Source organism: Bubalus kerabau, chromosome 10 (assembly GCF_029407905.1).
Source record: "Bubalus kerabau isolate K-KA32 ecotype Philippines breed swamp buffalo chromosome 10, PCC_UOA_SB_1v2, whole genome shotgun sequence".
Taxonomy (NCBI): domain Eukaryota; kingdom Metazoa; phylum Chordata; class Mammalia; order Artiodactyla; family Bovidae; genus Bubalus; species Bubalus kerabau.
The window spans coordinates 106616481-106636812 of NC_073633.1; the positions used below are offsets into that span (position 1 = coordinate 106616481).

Sequence of the window (20332 nt, forward strand, 5' to 3'; positions counted from 1 at the left end):
TCTATTATAACCAATGATAAAGGGGAAACTGGCAAGCAAATTAGAAGCACAAATGTTCAGATCATGACCCCATGCTAAATACACAACTAAATCCCAAAGCACTAAACAATCTGAAAATTCAAACCAACCAAGAAAATGGAAGTGGGTATTAACCTGGTCTCTAGGTGCAGAAAGCTTTCTCAGTATAAAAACACTGGGAAAAAAAGGGGGAATAGAAAGAGCTAATCAACATGTGAAAACGTTCAATATTACTAGCAATCAGGGAAACACAAAAATGAGATACTGTTTTCACCTATTAGCTTATCAAAGATTTGAAAAATAAATAGCATTCAGTCATCAGTGAGAGCACAGAGGGCGGATGCTGAAAGAGGCAGTGTCGTTTTCAATGAGGCAATTTAGTAAGAAGAGCCAGGAGTCCTAAAACTGAAAAAAACCAAGTTCATACTCTTCAGTATGGTCTTCCCCAAACTCTCTGAAGGAAACCACAGTGTGAACAAATGTGTTGATTGCAGGGCTATTTGTGGGGCTTCCCAGGTGGCACTAGCGGTAAAGCACCCACCTGCCAGCAGGAGACAAAGAGACGTGGTCTGCCCCCTGGGCCAGAAGACGGGCATGACAACCCACTCCATATTCTCGCCTGGAAAACCCCACGGGCGGGAAGCCTGTCGGGCTACAGTCCACGGGGCCACAAAGAGTCGGACAGGACTGAAGTGACTTCCCAGGCAGGCAGGGCTGTTTAGAAACTGAAAACGGCAAAATGGTTGAAAAGCATGGGGCCTAAAATTCATTTATTTTAACAAAAATGTGGAGAGCAACAAAAAAGACCACATACTAAAATATTAACAACAGTTGTTCCTGATTTGCTAGGAATGTGGTTGGTTTCTATTCTCTTTTTCTCACCTTTTTCCATTTCGGAAATAAGTGTACAAGGAGTATTTGTTACTTTTGTAATCAGATCTCTTCCCCCACCATACACATGCACAAGACCACTTTCCCCAACCACACACACACACACACATGCATGCCCAAGCCCTCAGTGCACACACACACAGGCACACACACACAGACACACACACACACACGACAGCCCTCAGCACACACACACACACATGCAAATGCCTGAGCCGTCAGCACACACACACACACACACATGCCCAAGCCCTCAGTGCACACACACACAGGCACACACACACAGACACACACACACACACACGAGAGCCCTCAGCACACACGCACACACACACACGCAAATGCCTGAGCCATCAGCACACACACACACACACACACACATGCGCACGAGAGCCCTCAGCGTGCACACACACACACGCAAATGCCCGTGCAGTCAGCACACACACACACACACACACACATGCAAATGCCTGAGCCATCAGCACACACACGCACGCACACACACACACACGTGTGAGCCCTCAGCACGCACACACGCAAATGCCCAAGCCGTCAGTGCACACACACACACACACACACGCAAATGCCTGAGCCGTCAGCACACACACACACACACACGCGAGCCCTCAGCACACACACACACGCAAATGCCCAAGCCGTCAGCGCACAGAGACACACACATGCGAGAGCACACACACACACACACACACACACACACATGCAAATGCCTGAGCCATCAGCACACACACGCGCACGCACACACACACGTGTGAGCCCTGAGCGCGCGCCCACACACACGCACGCAAATGCCCAAGCCGTCAATGTGCACACACAGACACAGACACACACACGCGAGAGCCCTCAGCGCACACACAAACACCTCTTCTCTACTTTGCCAGCTTCCCACTGCTCGCAATCATTCAGTTCAGTTCAGTTCAGTCGCTCAGTCGTGTCCGACTCTTTGCGACCCCATGAATCGCAGCACGCCAGGCCTCCCTGTCCATTAGCTAAGGGGAAATCTGTGGTTGATAAAATCATCCTGTGAGTGATGGCCAACAAAGGAAAAACACTGATGAGCACTTGGAGGGCTTAGGTGATGGGAGTGCACAAGAAAGGGAGGAAAGCAACGATGTTCGGGACAGCACTGATGGAGGGACCCGCGTGCTCGAACGAACGCGGCCCGCAGTCTGCGGCCAGCATGCGTCCCTCCGGGTTTTCCTTCTGTGACTGCATGGGCTGGCTGACCAGCGCACTTGACACTCTTTACAAGAAATACATCCCCGGACGAAGTTTTCCTGAAATCAGCTCCCATGCTGGGAAGGAAAACAAAACACAATCTTTTCTTAGTTTGACTTAAACCGCAGGCACAGGGAGGAAGCGAGCCTGAACTGCGCGCTTGGCCTTCTCGCCTCTGGGGCGACGCACAGAAGAGGCGCGCTGAGATGGGAGCGCTCCGGGCCTCTGTTCTTCCCCGTCCGGCTCTGCGCCCCGCCCGCCCGCCGGCGAGCCGGGCTGCGCTGACGACTCAGACCTGCCCCTGTCCGCGCCGCGTGCTCCGGGCCCCGGGGAGACCAGGCCTGACCTGCCCGGGGTGCATCCCGGTTCCACCCTCCGCCCAGAGTAAGAGCACGGAGGCATGCTTTTCCTTTCAGAGACTGTAGAAATCGCTCAGCTCACTCCATTTCACGGAGGAGGAAAGTGAGGCTCAGAAGCGCCAGTCAGCTTTCCTAAACTTACACATCCAGCTGGCAACAAAAGCAGATCAGAAACCCGAGTCCCTTGATACAGAGCACAGTCCTGCGCACAGCTAATGATAATTCTGGGCTTTCTGCGACCAGGAACACCTTTGTCAGAAATCCACGTGGCTCCTACTTTCCTTGTTTAGTGGCTAAGTCCTGTAGGACTCTTTTGCGACCCCATGGACTGGAGCCCACCAGGCTCCTCTGTCTACAGGATTTCCCAGCAAGAATACTGGAGCAGGTTGCCATTTCCTTCTCCAGCGGATCGTCCTGACCCAGGGATAGAATCCATGTCTCCTGCGTTGGCAGGCGTTTCTTTACTGCTGAGCCACCAGGGAAGAGAGGTTGTATATTACATAGAAAGAACACCAGCAGCTCAAAGCTCCCTACGCCCTGCATGTAGTACCAGGAACCAGGCTCTGGGAGTCCTGTTTCCAACTCCTTGATGACTCTCACTTTATGTGTGGACATGGGATAAACTCTGGGATGAGGATCCTTTGTTGCGCAATCAGCCAAGCTGTTCACAGTCATACAGAATTACTGGCTGAGCAAGACCTGGGCCTGGAATGCCCTAGACCATGACATCACACTGAGTGTCCTCCCCAGAACTCCAGAGAACATTCCAATAATTTGGGGCTGGGAAAAGAAAGCACAAAAACATTTCAAAATATTAGTGCTTCAGAATTATGTAGTTAGGGCGCAGTTGAAAATTTTCCATTGAAGTTCTTAATTACGTTTTTCTCTCACAAATGCCAGGTTGTCCTTAAGAAAAGAGCCCTTAGCAAAATTTGAGTAAGAGAAACACTGGCATCAAAATTAGAGAATTCCATCATAAAATGTTTTTTAATTAATGCTACATAGATAGGTATAAACTTGAGTTTTGAGCACTGGTGAGGAAGTGAATGATTAGAGGCGAGTGACTGCTCCTGGAGCGTCCTGGAAATTAGAGTTTTGATTGATTTGACAGAGCATCTAACTGGAAGAGTAAAAAGTGGTGAGGACCAAGGGGAGAGTCAAATGAGCAGATCAGAGACAGCGTCGAGGCCAGCGGAGAACGTGAGCAGTAGAGGAGCCTGAGCTACAAGACGAGTGAGCACGAAAGCCTCCTCAGAGCTCAGAGCCAAGGATGAAAAATCTGCAAAGCAAAATGGAAAGTAACCAAAAACGAAATACGTTATTCTCATAATATTAACTTACCCCTCATATACTTTGCTGACACTCAGTATATTAGAAGACTTCAAGAACAATTTTATAAAATATAATGTACACGCTTGACTTTGGATTTGTGAAAACTAAGCAAAAGCCTTAATAATATTGTTCTTAGTGGATATATAGATATTAGTGGCATGTTTCCTAAAAGCAATCAAAACAAAGGTACTCTTCATCATACACATTATTTAATAAACTATTAGAGGGTCTTGCCATGCTGTAAAGGCAGGTAGGAGAAATTAATAGGAAAGGAATATCACTGATTACGGAAGTCATGCTTATATAACCCGACAAACGCAAAGGAAGCTACTAAAACTTGCTGAAATAAAATAATTCAAGAATATTTACCATGTAAAACATATTCCAGGATAACAATAGCCTTCCTTTTCAATGACAGTAATTAATATTTTTGTTTTGAAGACAGATTTCCCTTATAACAAGGGCAAAATATACATTTTCTTAATATACTTTCATTGAGTATCTACTTGGTAACTAACCTGATACAGCAACACATAAAGAAGTCTCAGAACTCAGTAATAAGAAGGCAACCAACGTAATAAAAGATGGGCAAAAGGCTTGAACTAAAGATACAGGGACCTCCCTGGGAGTCCAGCGGTTGAGACTCCATGTTCCCATTGCAGGGGGCCCGCCGGAGCCCTGGTCAGGGAACTGGAACCCAGATGCCACATCTAAAGATCCCTCCTGCCGCAACAAGGACCCGGTGTAGCCACATAGATAAATGTGAGAAGAGAAGACACACAGATGTAAAATAAACTCGTGAAAAGATTTTCAGCATCAGTGGTCACTAGGAAAGCATGACTGGAAACCACAGTGAGATGACCACCGTGGGCTCAGTTTCCAAAGACCACCTACCAATGAAGACACAGAGCAACTGGAATTCTCATTCACCGCTGGCGGGAATGAAAATGCTTTGCAAAGTCTGGCACTTTCTTAAAACATTAAACACACACCTACCATATAATCTAGCCATTCTACTCCTAGGTCCTGACCCAAGGGAAAAAGCACATATGCAAAGACTTGTACCTGAATGGCATAGCAGCTTTGTCTGCAACCTCCAAAACCGAAAAACCCAACTGGCCATCAACATGTGAATGGATAAAGCCAACTCTCGCACATCAATAAAATGAAATACTCCTCAGGATTAAAAGGGGATGAACTGCTGATAACATGGATAAATCTCAAAGTAATTAGGCTGAGTCAAAGAAGCCAGGTCAAAAAAAGAGTACATATTGAGTGATTCCATTTATATAATATTCTAACAATGGGAACGAATCTGCAGTGTCAGAGAACACTTCAGTGATTTCCTGTAAAGCAGCAGCAGGAAGGTGAGAAGGAGTAGGAGGCTGGGATTGCCAAGGCATTCCAGGAAACATTTGATAGTGATAACTATCTTAATTATCTTGGCTGTAGTGATATTTCATTTGATATACATCTCAAAAACTACTAAACTGTATGCTTTAATTATGTGCAGTTTATTACATGTCAATTATATTGCAATATAGGTGTTGAAAAATGCTTTAGGTATAAAATCACTTATACCATCATTTTTTATAATGGCAAAAACCCAGTAGGAAATCCAAGTGTCCCACAAAAAGAAAATAGTTCAGTAAACTACAGTTCATTAATTTACCATAAAGCCTTTCTGTTGTTAAATAATGTATGTGGTGCCATGTAGCTATAAATTAGTATTCTCTCATAGTAGAATAATACAAAATGATATATACAACGTAACTACAATTATTCAAAACCCTGTGATTAGATGTGGCTGAAGACTAAAAGAGGCCATGGAGAAACCTAACAATTCTCATCGCAGAGTAAGAAATTATATGTATAGATATAGAGTTGTTGAAATAAATTTTTCTTGCTTAACAAAGAATAGGATATTTGGTTTTCAGAGTTTTGTTAACATCTTTCTAAAGCTCTCTCTAAAGTGGTCAGTAAGTTCAGGGACTTGTCTGGTGGCCCAGTGGTTAAGAACCTGCCTTGCGATGCAGGGAACATGGGCTCAGTCCCTGGTCCGGGAAGTAAGATCCCACCCGCCACGGGGCGCGGCAACTACTGAGGTCCACATGCCCCAGAGGCCACGCTCCACAGCCAGAGAGAACCCCCCACTCCCCGCAACTGAGAAGGCCCGCACACGGCAACGAAGACCCTGCATGCCAAAATAAATAAATAAAAGGTCTTAATTTTCTTTCTAAAAAATAAAAAAGTATTCAGGAAGTTCAGCAGTAAGGAGACAAAGAAACTACATGAAATTTCAGTGTTGGCTCTCCAACAAGGTAGTAATTCTTTGCCTCTTTTCTCTCTCTCCAGGCCCTCTGCTCCATTTCCACCTGTCCCCCTACTGCTGTGATCTCTCCATCCCCAGGACACTGCTTTCTTCACGGCCTTGCCATTCTAGCTCCAGCTCCATCACGATTCTGCACACTACACCTCAGTCTCCCTGCTGCCTTCAAGACAGACTACATCACCCGTTCCCCTCATTAAAACTATTAGAAGACTCCCACGCTGCCCATGTAATATGGCTAGCTACTTAATAGCAGTCTCTCACGAGCTACTGCAACCTCTGCTTCCACCCTTATTTCTCACATTATTTTCTTATTCCCGGAGTCTTTCTTAGTCCTTAATTCCTAGGCACCACCCTAGGTTCTGGGAGTATAAAAACGAATATTATTATTTGTGTGATGGCTAATGTTTTGTACCACCTTGGCTAGACTATGGTGCCTATCTGTTTGGTCAGACACCAGTCTAGGTGTTGCTGGGAGGGTTAATTTTTAGGTATGATTAGCCTCTAAGGAGACTTTGAGTTGGCAGGTTACACTCCAGGTAGGTGGGACTCATCCAACCCTTTGAAGCTCTTATGAGAAAAGAGTGAAGTTTCCCAAAGAAGAAGTGATTCCGCCTCCACGATGCGGTATAGTACCCTTATCTGAGGGACTTCCTGGCAGTCCAGTGGTTAAGACCCCACATTCCACTGCAGGAGCAGGGGCACAGACAGGTTCTATCCCCGGTCAGGGAGCTAAGATCCCACATGCCATATGGTATGGCCAAAACAGAAACATATATAAATTAGAAAAAGAAAAGAAACCTTGGCTGAGCCTCCAGACTTCCCTGTGGACTGCAGACTTGCCAGCTCACAATTATGTGAGCCGATTCCTTAAAATAAATCTCTCTCCAAATATATACGTATCCTATTGTTTCTGTGTCTCTGGAGAACTCTAATGCCATAACGGCTCCTACGTGTATGGAACTCACAGGCCAACCCAGGAAACAGAAATACACACAGAACTCAGAGGGCACCAGAGTAGCCCTTCCGCCATAAACAGTGAAAGATACATTTTTAAAAGTGGTTTTCAGAGATTGGACAGCGAAGAGCAGGGCCTATGATTCTGGAGAGGAAAAGCAAAAGAATCGAGCCCGATCACTGTTCTGACTTTCTGCCTAGGGGTGCCCTCCAAACTGGGATGCAGGGGAAGGAAGCTCAAGCAGGGGAAAGCAGTCGCCCTGAGCTGAGGAGACAGAGATCAGAGTTCAGGGCACGAGAGGTAAGTCGCTCGGCCGTGTCTGATGCTTCGCAACCCCATGGAGTGCAGCCCACCAGGCCGCTCCGTCCACAGGCTTTCCCACAGAGCACCTGACGTGTTCAGCACCGGGGCATGTCACTTCTTAAACGCCTCTCCCCTCTGCGTGATGGAATTAGTTTCAGTAATAATCATGTAATAATCAGCAATAACCATTATGTTCTTGATTTAGTCTCTGGTTTTAAAACAAACCATTAATAATGCAAAGAGGAGAATAAACATCATTTTATCAAATTTTAATCAAATTTTGGTAAAATATTTCAGGTGTAAACTAAAATTTCTACTTAACAAACATAAACAGGACGCCTCTCATCATCTACTTGGTTTCACCACTTTACATTTTGAACACAAATTAAAACTCTTAAGTGGTCACATACAAGCAAAGACTTAACTCACATTATTTACTTTCACAACCACGGTGCTACTGTTGTTTATACCATCCCTAGTCACTTTTATGATTAATTTTTATTGAAGTACTTTACGATGCTGCGTCAGTTTCTACTGCACAGCAAGGTGAATCAGCTCTGTGTGTACATGTGCCCTCTCTCTGGGTTTCCTTCCCATTTAGGTCACCGCAGAGCATCAGGTACAGTCCCTGCACTGCACACTAAGCTCTCATTAGTTACCTTTTTTACACCCAGCATCAGTAGGGTATATATGTCCATTCCAACTCCTCCTTGGTGTCCATACAATTGTCCTCTGCAGCTATGTCTCCACTTCTGCTTTGCAAATAAGATCACCTGTGCCATTTTCTAGATTGCACATATACAAACCTACTGTTTAAACAGGAGAGTTTCTTATACTGCACGGGATGGAAACAAAAACTATTGGGTTGGCCAAAAGGGCTTTGTGGCAAACTCCACATATTCAAAGCCAGTTCAAATGATTCTGAGTGGCTACTGCTAGAATCTCAACTGTTTAGGGTCCTTTGGACTGCAAGGAGACCAAACCAGCCAATCCTAAAGGAAATTAATACTGAATATTCATTGGAAGGACTGAAGCTGAAGCTGAGGCTTCAATACTTTGGCCACCTGATACAAAGAGCTGACTCATTGGAAAAGACCCTGATGCTGGGAAAGACTGAAGGCAGGAGGAGAAGGGGACGACAGAGGATGAGACAGTTGGATGGCATCACCAACTCAATGGACATGAGTTTGAGTAAGCTCTGGGACTTGGTGATGGACAGGGAGGCCTGGCGTGCTGCAGTCCATGGGGTTGCAAAGAGTTGGACACGACTGAGTAAATAACAACAGCAGCTAGTAAGTACTACTATGTGCTTTCAAAATAAGTGCATGTAGCTGTTTAATAAAAGGAAGCTATAATAATGTACAATTTAAAGTTTACATACATAATATTAAAAGTCAAAAGGTAACCTCAGCAATTGTTTAGAATGTAGGCCAGCAAAAGTCCCATTCCCCACCCCACCTGTATTTTATCATCTGATTTGTCAGAGTTGTAGGGACATGAGGGCAGATAAAAGATAGGCTTTTAATCATTTCAATAATTATTTAAAATTCTCTTTGGATTTTGTTGTTGTTCAGTCAGTCGCTAGGTCACGTCAGACTCTTTGTCATCCCATGAACTGCAGCATGCCCGGCTTCCTTGTCCTTCACTGTCTCCTGGAGCTTGCTCAAACTCATATCCATTATGTCGATGATGCCACCCAACCATCTCATCGTCTGTCATCCCCTTTTCCTCCCGCCTTCAATCTTGCCCAGCATCAGGGACTTTTCCAAGGGGTCAGTTCTTTGCATCAGGTGGCCAAAGTATAGGAGTTTCAGCTTCACCATCAGTCCTTCCAATGAATATTCAGGACTGATCTCCTTTAGGATGGACTGGTTTGAGCTCCTTGCAGTCGAAGGGACTCTCAGGAGTCTTCTCCAACACCCCAGTTGAAAAGCATCAACTCTTGGGTGCTCAGCCTTCTTAATGGTCCAACTCTCAGATCTGTACCTGACCATTGGAAAAACCATAGCTTTGACTAGATGGACCTTTGTCAGCAAAGCAATGTCTCTGCTTTTTAATATGCTGTCTAGGTTTGTCATAGCTTTTCTTCCAAGGGCATATCTGCAAACCCCCAGCCCGGTTGGACCGCTCCCTCACCCTGGGTCGGGAGTGGCTGAAAGTCTGGAATTTGGGGGGTGGAGTCCCTCGGGGAAGGAGCCCTGCAGACAAAGAGCTCCAGGATATGCTTGGGATACCCTGAGATATGCAGGGATGAGAATGTAAAAAATGGACTGTAGACTACCAGGTTCCTCCGTCCATGAGATTTTCCAGGCAAGAATACTGGAGTGGGTTGCCATTTCCTTCTCCATGAGATCACGGTACATGGATTCAAAAGAACTAGGGTCTGAGTCCTGATTCTATCCAAACTGTTTCAGCTTCCTGACCTTGGGTGAGTCATCTTTCAATTTCTGTTTTTTTCATGCAGATAGCAGTAGGTGGGTTTTTGACTACAAGAGGGTCAGTGCGCCAATCTTCCCATTGTTCAAGAGTCAACTGTACAAAGCTTATAAATATGCCTTGAAAAATCAAGCCGATTTGCAAGTAAATTTAACACCTGCCAGAAATAAATCTCAATACTCAAAAGAAGGCATCAAAAACCTTGACTCTCAACATGAGAACACTTGTAGCTGTGGTAGGCAGAATTTCAGGGAGTGGCCTTCAATATTCCATCCTCTAGTTCCCAGACTCTGTAATGTTATGCGAGATCATTCCCGTGACTGCTATATAATCCAGGTGGCCCCAATCTAATCGCATGAGCCCGTAAAAGCAGAAAGTTTTCTCCAGCTGGAAGCAAAAGAGGAGATCAGAGAGGCTCAAAGAGTTAAGAAGCATGTGACACACCACTGCTGCTTTGAAGACAGGCCTGCGTGAGAAGGAACGCAGGCATCTTCAAGAGCAAAGCGTAGACTGGCTGACAGCCAGACAGAAAACAAGGGTCTCTGACCCACAGCCACAAGGAACTGGGTGCTACCAACAACCCACGTAGGCCTGGAAGCAGAGTCTTCCCACGAATTTCTAGATAAGAGCTCAGCTCAACCAACACCTTGACTCTAGGCAGAGAACTCAGCAGAACACATCAGACTTACAACCTGCAGAACTGTGAGATAAAAACAGGCTGCTCTGTCCTGATAATCTGTCACATAGCAATAGAAGACTCATAAAGTCTATATAGAATCCAATAAAAACATTACTGTACATGCTGAGAAGAAAATATGACCCATAAACAGGAGAAAATTCAGTCAAGAGAACCAGAAACAATAAAGATGACAGAACTGGTAGATGAGAACTTTTAATTATAAGTGTGCTCCAGGATTTAAAAAATAATAAATAAATATACCGAAGAGAGGAATGGAAAATATAATTACAGAAGAAATTCTTTGTAAAGGTAAAGAAATGGAAATAGAAATTTTCCAAATTGAATCTGAGAAAAAAAGGTTGAAAGTGAAATGGAAAGAACATCAGTGACTTGTGGAGTAACACACAGTGTCTAATTTATATGTAACTGGAGGACCAGGACGTCAGGGAAGAAGAAAAACAGTTGAAGGAATGATGGCCAAACATTGTCCAAGTTTGGTGAACACCAGAATCCTCCGGATCCAAACTCCACACACTCTAAGCAGGATAAAGAACACTATTAAAAGAAACATCGTAATCAAATTGCTGAAGACAAACAAAAACCACGGATAAGAGCAGCTAGAGAAAAAGACACAGTTAGAGAAAAAAATATATAAAAATTACCATGGACTTGTCATCAGAAATAATGGAAACCAGTTAGAAGGACAACTTTAAAGTGCTGAAGTATCCTTCAAAACATTTTCAGAAAAACAGAAGCTGAGAAAATTTCCAGCTAGACTACAAATGTTAAGGAGGTTCTTTGAAGTGAAGTCGCAGTCGTGTCTGACTCTTTGTGGCCCCGTGGACTGTAGCCCACCAGGCTCCTTTAGGCTTATCAGAAAAGTACGGCATGGAAAACCAGACCTACACAAAGGAAAGAAGAGTCCTGGAAATAAAGGTAAGAAAGGAAGAGAGAGAAAAAAAAAGGAGAAACAGGAAATACAAAGATGACAGGCTTAAACCCCACCATATTGATAATTACATTAAATGTAATTATTATAAACACTGATTAAAAAGCAGAGATTGTCAGAATGAATAACAAAGTGACTCAACTATATGCCATCCTTAGGAAATCCACTTTAATCATAGAGACATAGATAAATTGATAGTAAAAGAATTTTAAAAAGATAACAGAAGAGGAATGGCTATATCAATATCACTTCAGAACAAAGAATATTATCAGGGATAAAGAGATATGGTATAATAATAACAGAGTTAATCAATTAATCAGGAAGACATAATCCCAAATGTATAAAAACCTAATAACAGAGCTTTAAAACACATGAAGCAAAAATCTGAGAGAACTCAAAGAAGAAAGAGACAAATCTATTATCACAGCTGCCTATTTAATACTCCCCTGGCAGTAAAGGACAGACCACAGAGAGCATCAGTAAGAATAAGGTGACTAAGCAACACTAGCAACCGATGTGACCCAACCGCCATTCATCGAGCCCCACTCTCACGTCTAAAAGATGCTCATTCACTCCATTCTCATGGAGCATTCACCAAGACAGATGATGAGACACAAGGAAAGTTACAATAAATTTAAAGGAATTGAAATGAATTAAATTAAAAATCAGGAACCAAAAAAAAATCTGGAAAATATCCAATTATTTGGAAATTAAGCAACGTATTGGTTAATAACCCATGGTCCACAGAATAAAATACAAGGAGAATTAGAAGCTATTTTGAACTGGATGATAATGAAAACACAAAATTCCTGGAATGCAGTTAAAGCAGTGCTTATTATGGAAACGCAAAAATGTAAATGCTGACATTGAAGATGAAAAAGACGAGAATCAGTGATGGAGACATCTACCTGAAGAAGTCATAAAAAGGTCAAGGAAACCAAAATGAGGAGAAGGAAATAAGAAACTGAACAGCAAAAATCAATTAACTAGAAAATGGAAGACTAATACAGAAAATAAATGACACTGAAGATGGTTCTTTAAGAAGATCAATAAAATTAATAAACCTCTAGCCAGACTGATGAGAGGAAAAAAAAACCCCACAAATTACCTATATTTGGATTGAAGGTGATACAGATGTTACTTATTATTAGTTAATATTATTAAGACAATATCATGTATAATTTGTGCTAACAAGTTTGAACTTAGATGAAATGGACACATTTCCTTTACACTTAACATTTCTTCTAAAAAAGGGAACAATAAAGCAGAAAACACTCAAAGCGAACACAGCAAAACGTCCACATCTGTTAGATTTGGTGGATAGGTACGTGGGCGTTGGTCACGTCTCCTTGATGCTTGAAAAGCTTAACTGAAATTCTAAATTAACTGAGGGAAAATTATTTCTCGGGATCATTCAATCAACAAATATGTGTTGATCACTTACTGTGTGGGGGCACTGCAGCGGGTCCTGGGAACACGGCAGCCAGTCAGAGACGAGGCTCTGCCCAACGCGATGCCACTGGCAGGGGGAGATGAACAAGGAACCAGACAAGGTGCATGCAGATTCGTGAGTGCCATGAGGGAAACGGACCTGTGATGACGTGCAAGCAAAGGGAAGGGGCTGAAGGGAAGCAGTCACATGTGAGAGCCAGGAAGTGAATTCTGCAAGAGAACCCTGCAAACGTGGGAGCCCTAAAGCTAGGACGAGCTAGGAAGATTAGAAAACACAGTGGTTTGAGAGGAGACTGGAGATGTTAGATTTTTAAGTACAACAGGATGTCATTTGGAGGTTTTAAGCGGAAGAGCTGGTTTTAGGGCACGTGGGTCAGCAAGTAGCAAATGGATCATCGGAAGGGGAGGCTGGAAGCTTGCAGACTTCAGGGGAGAGGAGGCCAGTCGCGGTAGGCTGGTACGCTGCGCATGGAGGGGGCTGGCATCGTTTGAGATTTGCCACCTGCGACATGAGCTGAGTGCTCAAAGACTCGAGCTTGTCTTCTTTCCCCTACAAATACGCATCCACGTAGAAATAGCCACCCCACTCCACACTCTTGGTCTTGCTGTTACTACGATGATGGGCACACGCAGCAGCCTTGGGGAGGCTCTCCGTCACCATCAGCCTCAGGGGGTGGTCCGAGTAATCCTGAAGCCACCGCGTGACACGGGTGACGACCACCCCACTTCTCACTGGCACTGCATTCAGGGCCAGACACAGCCAAACGCTGGCCAGACCAGCAGGGCCACTTCTGGTACCTAGTACCTTATCAGCTGCGATGCGGTCAGGACATCAGAAAAGGCAGCAGCCATTTTAATAGAGAGAATTTAACATAATAAATAGATAGGTGTTGGAGGACTAATATGGCAACACAGAAACACTGCAGTTATTTTTTAAAAAAGAAGAGGGTCGGAACCATCACCATACGAAGCCTCTACCATCGTCAGGGCTGGAGAGACAGAGGGGAGAGCCTGAGGTTATGAGGACCGAAAGGCTGGTGGCGGGCCCCGGGAGCCTGGAGCCCGGCCTCGAGGGGGCTGCAGCTGGGTCCCTGAGGGTCCACGGTGAAAAACAACGGGGAACGAGAACCAGCGGCAGGTGCTGGGGAGCCATCTCTCCTTCGAATACCCTGGATCAGCCGGGGCTGGACCTCGGCAGGACCCCGCGATCCTCCAGGGACCCCAGGACCCGGGACGAGGCAGGCAGGAGGAAGTCTCGGAGTCACCCTTCCCTGGCGCCTGCGGGAGAGTCAGGCGCCCTGCACGCACCAGGAGGGGCGCCCAGCGGGGCCGCTAAAGCAGAAAGGCAGCTTCCTGGTTCTCGGGCGACTCGCCACAGGGGTAGAGAAGGGCCCGGTTCTCGGGCCGGACTCGCCGCCCGGGGTAGAGAAGGGTGGGTTTCCGGCTGAAAGACAGGAGCTTCACAGCCAACCCATGTTGCTGTTCCCCACGGTCCTGTTTTGTCGAACAGTTTTATTCATTCTTGACGTGTGCCTTCATGGAAATGGTTTCATTACCACCAGAGTCACTTTTAGAGATATTAACTCTATTTTCCAGGGCATGTCATTTTCCCATCTGAAAAGTTGTCTGGAATACAGGGCTTTGTAAATGCCATGCTTGGTACCGACACTAGAGATTTTTACCTGAAACCACTTAGTGTCTGAGTCAATTCCGAAGCAGGTTGATCAGAAGTCCAGGGTCCCCAAGGAGGAGAGAGGGGTCTGGAATTTTCAAGGAGGAGGAAAGGACAAAAGTCTTTTTTTTTTCCCCTCTATGTTACTTAGTCTTAGTCACAGAAAACATTTTTTTCTTTAAGCCCGGGACTGATAATTACACAACAAACTCAGTTTAAACTCTGTACTAAGGATTATATAACAACAATGTATCTGATGCTGGGAGGGATTGAGGGCAGGAGGAGAAGGGGACGACAGAGGATGAGATGGCTGGATGGCATCACTGACTCGATGGACGTGAGTCTCAGTGAACTCCGAGAGTTGGTGATGACAGGGAGGCCTGGTGTGCTGTGATTCATGGGGTCGCAAAGAGTCGGACACGACTGAGCGACGGAAATGAACTGAACTGATCCTGCTTGAGGACAGTTTCTCCTTGAAAACCTTCTGACTAATCCTGGAATCTTAGAATGTATATTATGGGAATAGGTCTGGTAAAATCTTTCTATGGTTAGTTCTAATCCTGTCATCTTAAAATGTAAATTGTGGGAGTGGATCTAGTAAGATCTTTACAACCTTGAGACATTCTTTTGATTTATTGTAATAACCAATTAAAAAAGTATAAACTCCCTTGCCTAGACTAGTGAGGGGGGCACTCTCTGCCCTTTCTGATGTCTGTGTCAGAAGTCCTCTCTGTCCCTTTTTCACTTTAATAAAACTCTGCTACACAAAAGCTCTGACCAAGCCTGGTCCCTGGTCCCGAAGCTAAATCTTCGGAGATCATGAATCCAATATGGTTCACCATAAGCTATAATATCTATTTGCATAGCATTATAAAATGTATGTTTTGGGTTTCTTTTTCATTGACTCTAAGATATATATATATATTTATGACCACTAATAAGTGAGATGTATATTTATGATCACTAATAAAGAAAGAAAGAGCCTCTTGATGAGGGTGAAAGAGGAGAGTGAAAAAGCTGGCTTGAAACTCAACATTCAAAAAACTAGTATCATGGTATCTGGTCCCATTACTTCATGACAAGTGAGTGAAGTCACTCAGTCATGAGCAACTCTTTGAGACTCCATGGACTACACACAGTCCACGGAATTCTACAGGCCAGAACACTGGAGTGGGTTGCCTTTCCCTTCTCCAGGGGATCTTCCCAACCCAGAGACTGAACCCAGGTCTCCCGCATTGCAGGCAGATTCTTTATCAGCTGAGCCAGCAGGGAAACCCAAGAATACTGAAGTGGGTAGCCAATCCCTTCTCCAGCAGATCTTCCCGACCCAGAGACTGAACCCAGGTCTCCTGCATTGCAGGTGGATTCTTTACCAGCTGAGTCACAGGGGAGCCCATGACATGGCATGCCTTCATGACAGACGGGAAAACAGTGGGAGCAGTGAAAGATGTTCTTTTCTTGGGCTCCAAAGTCACGGCAGACAGCGACTGTTTTAAAAGATGCTCGCTCCTTGGAAAGAAAGCTATGACAAACCTAGACAGCATATTTAAAAACGGAGACATAACTTTGCTGACAAAGGTCTATATAGTCAAAGCTGTGATTTTCCCAGTAGTCATGTATGGGTGTGAGAGTTGGACCATAAAGAAAGCTGAGCGCTGAAGAATTGATGCTTTTGAACTGTGGTGTTGGAGAAGACTCTTGAGAGACCCTTGGACTGCAAGGAGATCCAACCTGTCCATCCTAAAGGAAATCAGCCCTGAATATTCATTGGAAGGACTGATGCTGAAGCTGAAGCTCCAATACTACGAACACTTGGTGTGAAGAGACGACTCACTGGAAAAGACCCTGATGCTGGGAAAGACTGAAGGCGGGAGGAGAAGGGGCGGCAGAGGATGAGACGGCTGGACTGCATCAGCGACTCAGTGGAGGACAGAGGAGCCTGGTGTGCTGTAGGCCCTGAGGTCGCAAAGGGTTGGACATGACTTCATGACTGACCACTACCAACAACGATACATAGCCACTTACTGGATTGCTCTTAAAATGATCTTTAAAGGCTTGTTTGCAATGATACCAATATTTGCAATTATGAGTGAACAACACCAGGCAGGAGACTGGATCCGTGTGAAATTTCCCTTCTCCTTTATTCACCAATTTCATTAGGTGACCTCTGTAAGCAGCAATATCTCCCACTGACTGAGGCTACTTCAGGCCCAACACTCTTTTCTGGTTTAAAGTAAAGTAAGTGAGAACATGTCTGATAGTTTGAGAGACTTTGGAAGAGAACTAATTCTTTTCAGAGGTTATGTTTTCATGAAAAGTCTCATTTTTTCTATTAAGTCCCCTAAGGCAGTACTGCTTAAATTCTCTTTGGGAAAGGACCAACTTCAAAAATTTTCCAGTGTGTTGCAAACTGATACTTCGTAAAACTTAATAAAAATGAATCACTAGAAAAGTGAAATAAAAAGACACGCAAGATAAAAACTGCAATTTTGTATTCCTAGTTCAACCAACAGGAAATTATATTGCAATAAGCAGTACCAACATAAACAAAAGGAAAAAGGACCATGAAAATTGTATGCTGTTTGTTCATTGGAAGTATGCATGTAGGCAACTAATACCTGGGATCACTATTACACTTGTAACTTTTTTCATTTTGAGGGAAAAAATGAATCCCCGTATTAAATGTCTATATAGGGGGCCGGACGGAGTCAGACACGACTGGAGCGACTTAGCAGCAGCAGCAGCAGGTGCACTGTGAGTGAACACAGAGTATAGAAACACTGTGGCACAGCTGGTAAAGAATCCTGCCAATGCAGGAGACGCCAGAGAGACCCGGTCCCTGGGTCAGAAGAGCCCCTGGAGGAGGGCACAGCAGCCCACTGCAGTGTTCTTGCCTGGAGAATCCCGTGGACAGAGGAGCCTGGGGGGCCACAGTCCATGGGGTCACAAAGAGTTGGAGATGACTGAGCTCACACACAATAAAAATTTTAATATGGCGAATTGACTGCTTCTTGCTTGATAATTTTTCTAAGCTGGGTGCGTTTGCCAGCAAGGCTACTTGTAGGGGATCAAGTACATCTAAACTATTTCTAAGTTTTATTTTCATAATAATGACGGTGATAATAAGAACGGGAAAGAAACTAGTCTCACAGAATGAAACAGAAGCGGTTTTAGAGCAATTTCAGCAAGCTCGGTTTGTTCATTTTACAGTTTCATCTAAAATGGAGAAAGTGCGACTACATTTTCAGAGTTCTTTAAATCCTTCAACAGAAGCCAGTTCTAGCCAGTATATCTTGTAAGTTATGGTTAGATTTAAGTTATCTTTTGATGAAAGAAATGGATTCTGGATCCATGAATTTTCTGAGCAGAGATCTTCTTTTGATGGAAAATAAAACTCAAAATGCCTTCTCAAACCTTAAGGTGTCTTGTGATAGCTTTTCACAGACGTGCAGTGCTGAGATCACCACCTACTCACTGATCGTTGCTAAATCATGGAACTTGTGTCATAATGATCTGTAGAAACTCTGCTCTTCCAAGCTCCTAGCTTTCCTTCTTTGCCCTTTGATCTTATCAGCCATTGATAAACATGTTTCTTCTTTGCATGGAAGTACTAAGATCGTTAAAAAACACTGAAGGTATTCGATACATAAGCAGTCCTGCTTGTCCGGTTCATATCTTCAACAAGCCAGGGCCGAACTGTCTTCTGATTTTACAGAAATGCACAGAGCTCTTCTGTAAATCGAACATTCTCAAACAATTGTCCTCTTGATCATCCTGATACCTCAGCACGTAGCAACAGCTGTTCATGGCCTGCTTCCACAGGATCAAGTGACTCAGAATGATTTGGAATGTAACACAGCAGCCTTTACCTAATTGTGATCTTTAGGACGGCACTAAGCCCACGGGTTAGTTGCGCCAACATTTCTTTTCATGGCAGGACTTTCTCATGAGAGAGATGATCTATTGATTCACATCCTGGTGCAGCCTCTAAATCAGGGTGACGTCTTCAGGATGCTTTCTGCACCATCGGAACCTGCTCCCACACAAAATGTAAACTCCAGTCAAAGCCTGTTGACAATCTAATCCTTCATCTGTACAGTTCAGACTGCGTTGTTTGTCAGGGACACAGCTGAAAAAAGAAATTCTTCCCTCACATCGCCATCATGTTCAAACTGTATGTAAACAGGAATGTGAGTGAAATGATCATGCTACCATGAAAAAACACATTGCTGACTTTAATCGCTCCATGAGTTATCCCTCTGCACCATAAGCTGGTTCCAGGACAGGCTGAGCTGTGGGGGCTCTGGAAGTAGCACTTGAGCTACGCTCTGTGTTAGGGACTCGCCCAACATTCCTAGCAAATACCTTTGAAACCATCTTTCACCAATGTCTCACCAACTGTATGTGGATGTTAGTCTTGGCGAGCTGAAACGCTACTTACTAAGAAGCCTGTAAAGCCCTCATGTTTATATGTGAAGCACTGAACACCTGCTTCAATCAGCTTTCGAATCCAATATCCTTTTGTTCAAAAAGTTCTCATGGTTTTGAAATGAGCTTTTTTGGATGCCGTGAAAGAGATGTTTTTGTGTCACTGTGGACCCTGCCACCCTATGCACTGTGACGGCTCCCAGCGTCCCAGCCAGGACGTCTCCACAAATCACCGAGCATGATGCTTTCAGGGTGTCAGCCTCGGCGACAGCTATAAACGGAGCTCGGTGTGTGAGGGTCGCAGTTCCGAAGAAAACAGACATGAAGCTTTGTTTCTTCAAAACCACTTCCACCTGCACGTTTGGGCTACACTCTTGCCACATTCAGAAACGACAAGGGCTTTCTCCCAGAAACCAGACAGACAGACAAAAGAAACTCCAGGGAGGCTTGTTTTACCTTCTGTAAACTGAGGGTGAATGTGACCAACATACATTTTATTTCCTTAATTAACTAACAATGTGAAATAACAAAAATGAAAATTTTGATTAAATATGAAAACTTGTAAAGAAAGGCTTACATTTCCACAGATTTTTAGATACTTTGAGAGTACAGCTGATAAAGCAATCAGAAATAATCACACACTGTAACACAGTCCTACTGCACAGGGTTATTTGCTGCATAACTTGCACCACGGATGACTCACTATTTGAGCTTGCTGGAACTGAGGTGGTCTACACCCTGTTCCGTGAGACGAGTCTGCCATTGTGAGTGTGGCATCATGACAATTTCAAAACGCTCCAAAAGCTTCTGACTTCCCAGGTGGCGCTAGTGGTAAAGAATCCGCCTGCCAGAGCAGGAGATGCCAGAGACACGGGTTCAGTCCCTGGGTGGGGAAGAACCCCTGGAGGAGGCAATGGCAACCCACTCCATATTCTTGCCTGGAGAATGAATCCCATGGACAGAGGAGCCTGGAGGGCTGCAGCCGTGGGGACGCAAAGAGCTGGATGTGACTGAGCCTGCACACACAAGGCACAACAGCATAAAGGCTTCCAGTGCCGACTCTGAATGTCCGGACCTACCTCATCACGGACCAGCACCGACCTGCCCGCCACACGTAGGAGAGCACGGTCATAGGCACTATGAATACAGGACCAGTATTACTCGCTGATTCAGGATAAGGGAAAGCAAGTGAAAGGAAGCCAGGCTTCAAGGAAGACCCTTGGGCGACTTTTAGCTTGGGCCAAAGGATGGAGAGTGACGCCACTTACTGAAGCGGGAGGCGGAAATCTG

The 20332-nt window shown here is 44.6% G+C and overlaps 1 protein-coding gene across 4 annotated transcripts in view; it reads right to left on the reverse strand.

Moving 5' to 3' along the window:
- The window catches only part of EFCAB11 (EF-hand calcium binding domain 11), a 171481-nt gene that overhangs the window by 20500 nt on the left and 130649 nt on the right, over window positions 1-20332 (reverse strand). The window contains exon 6 of one of the 4 annotated variants that reach the window (XM_055538873.1): window positions 12935-13081. The exons of the other annotated variants lie outside the window; for them this stretch is intronic. Within the exon in view, the coding sequence (XP_055394848.1) occupies window positions 12935-13081 (147 nt within the window). The remainder of the gene's footprint in view (window positions 1-12934; window positions 13082-20332) is intronic. 4 annotated transcript variants of the gene reach the window in all.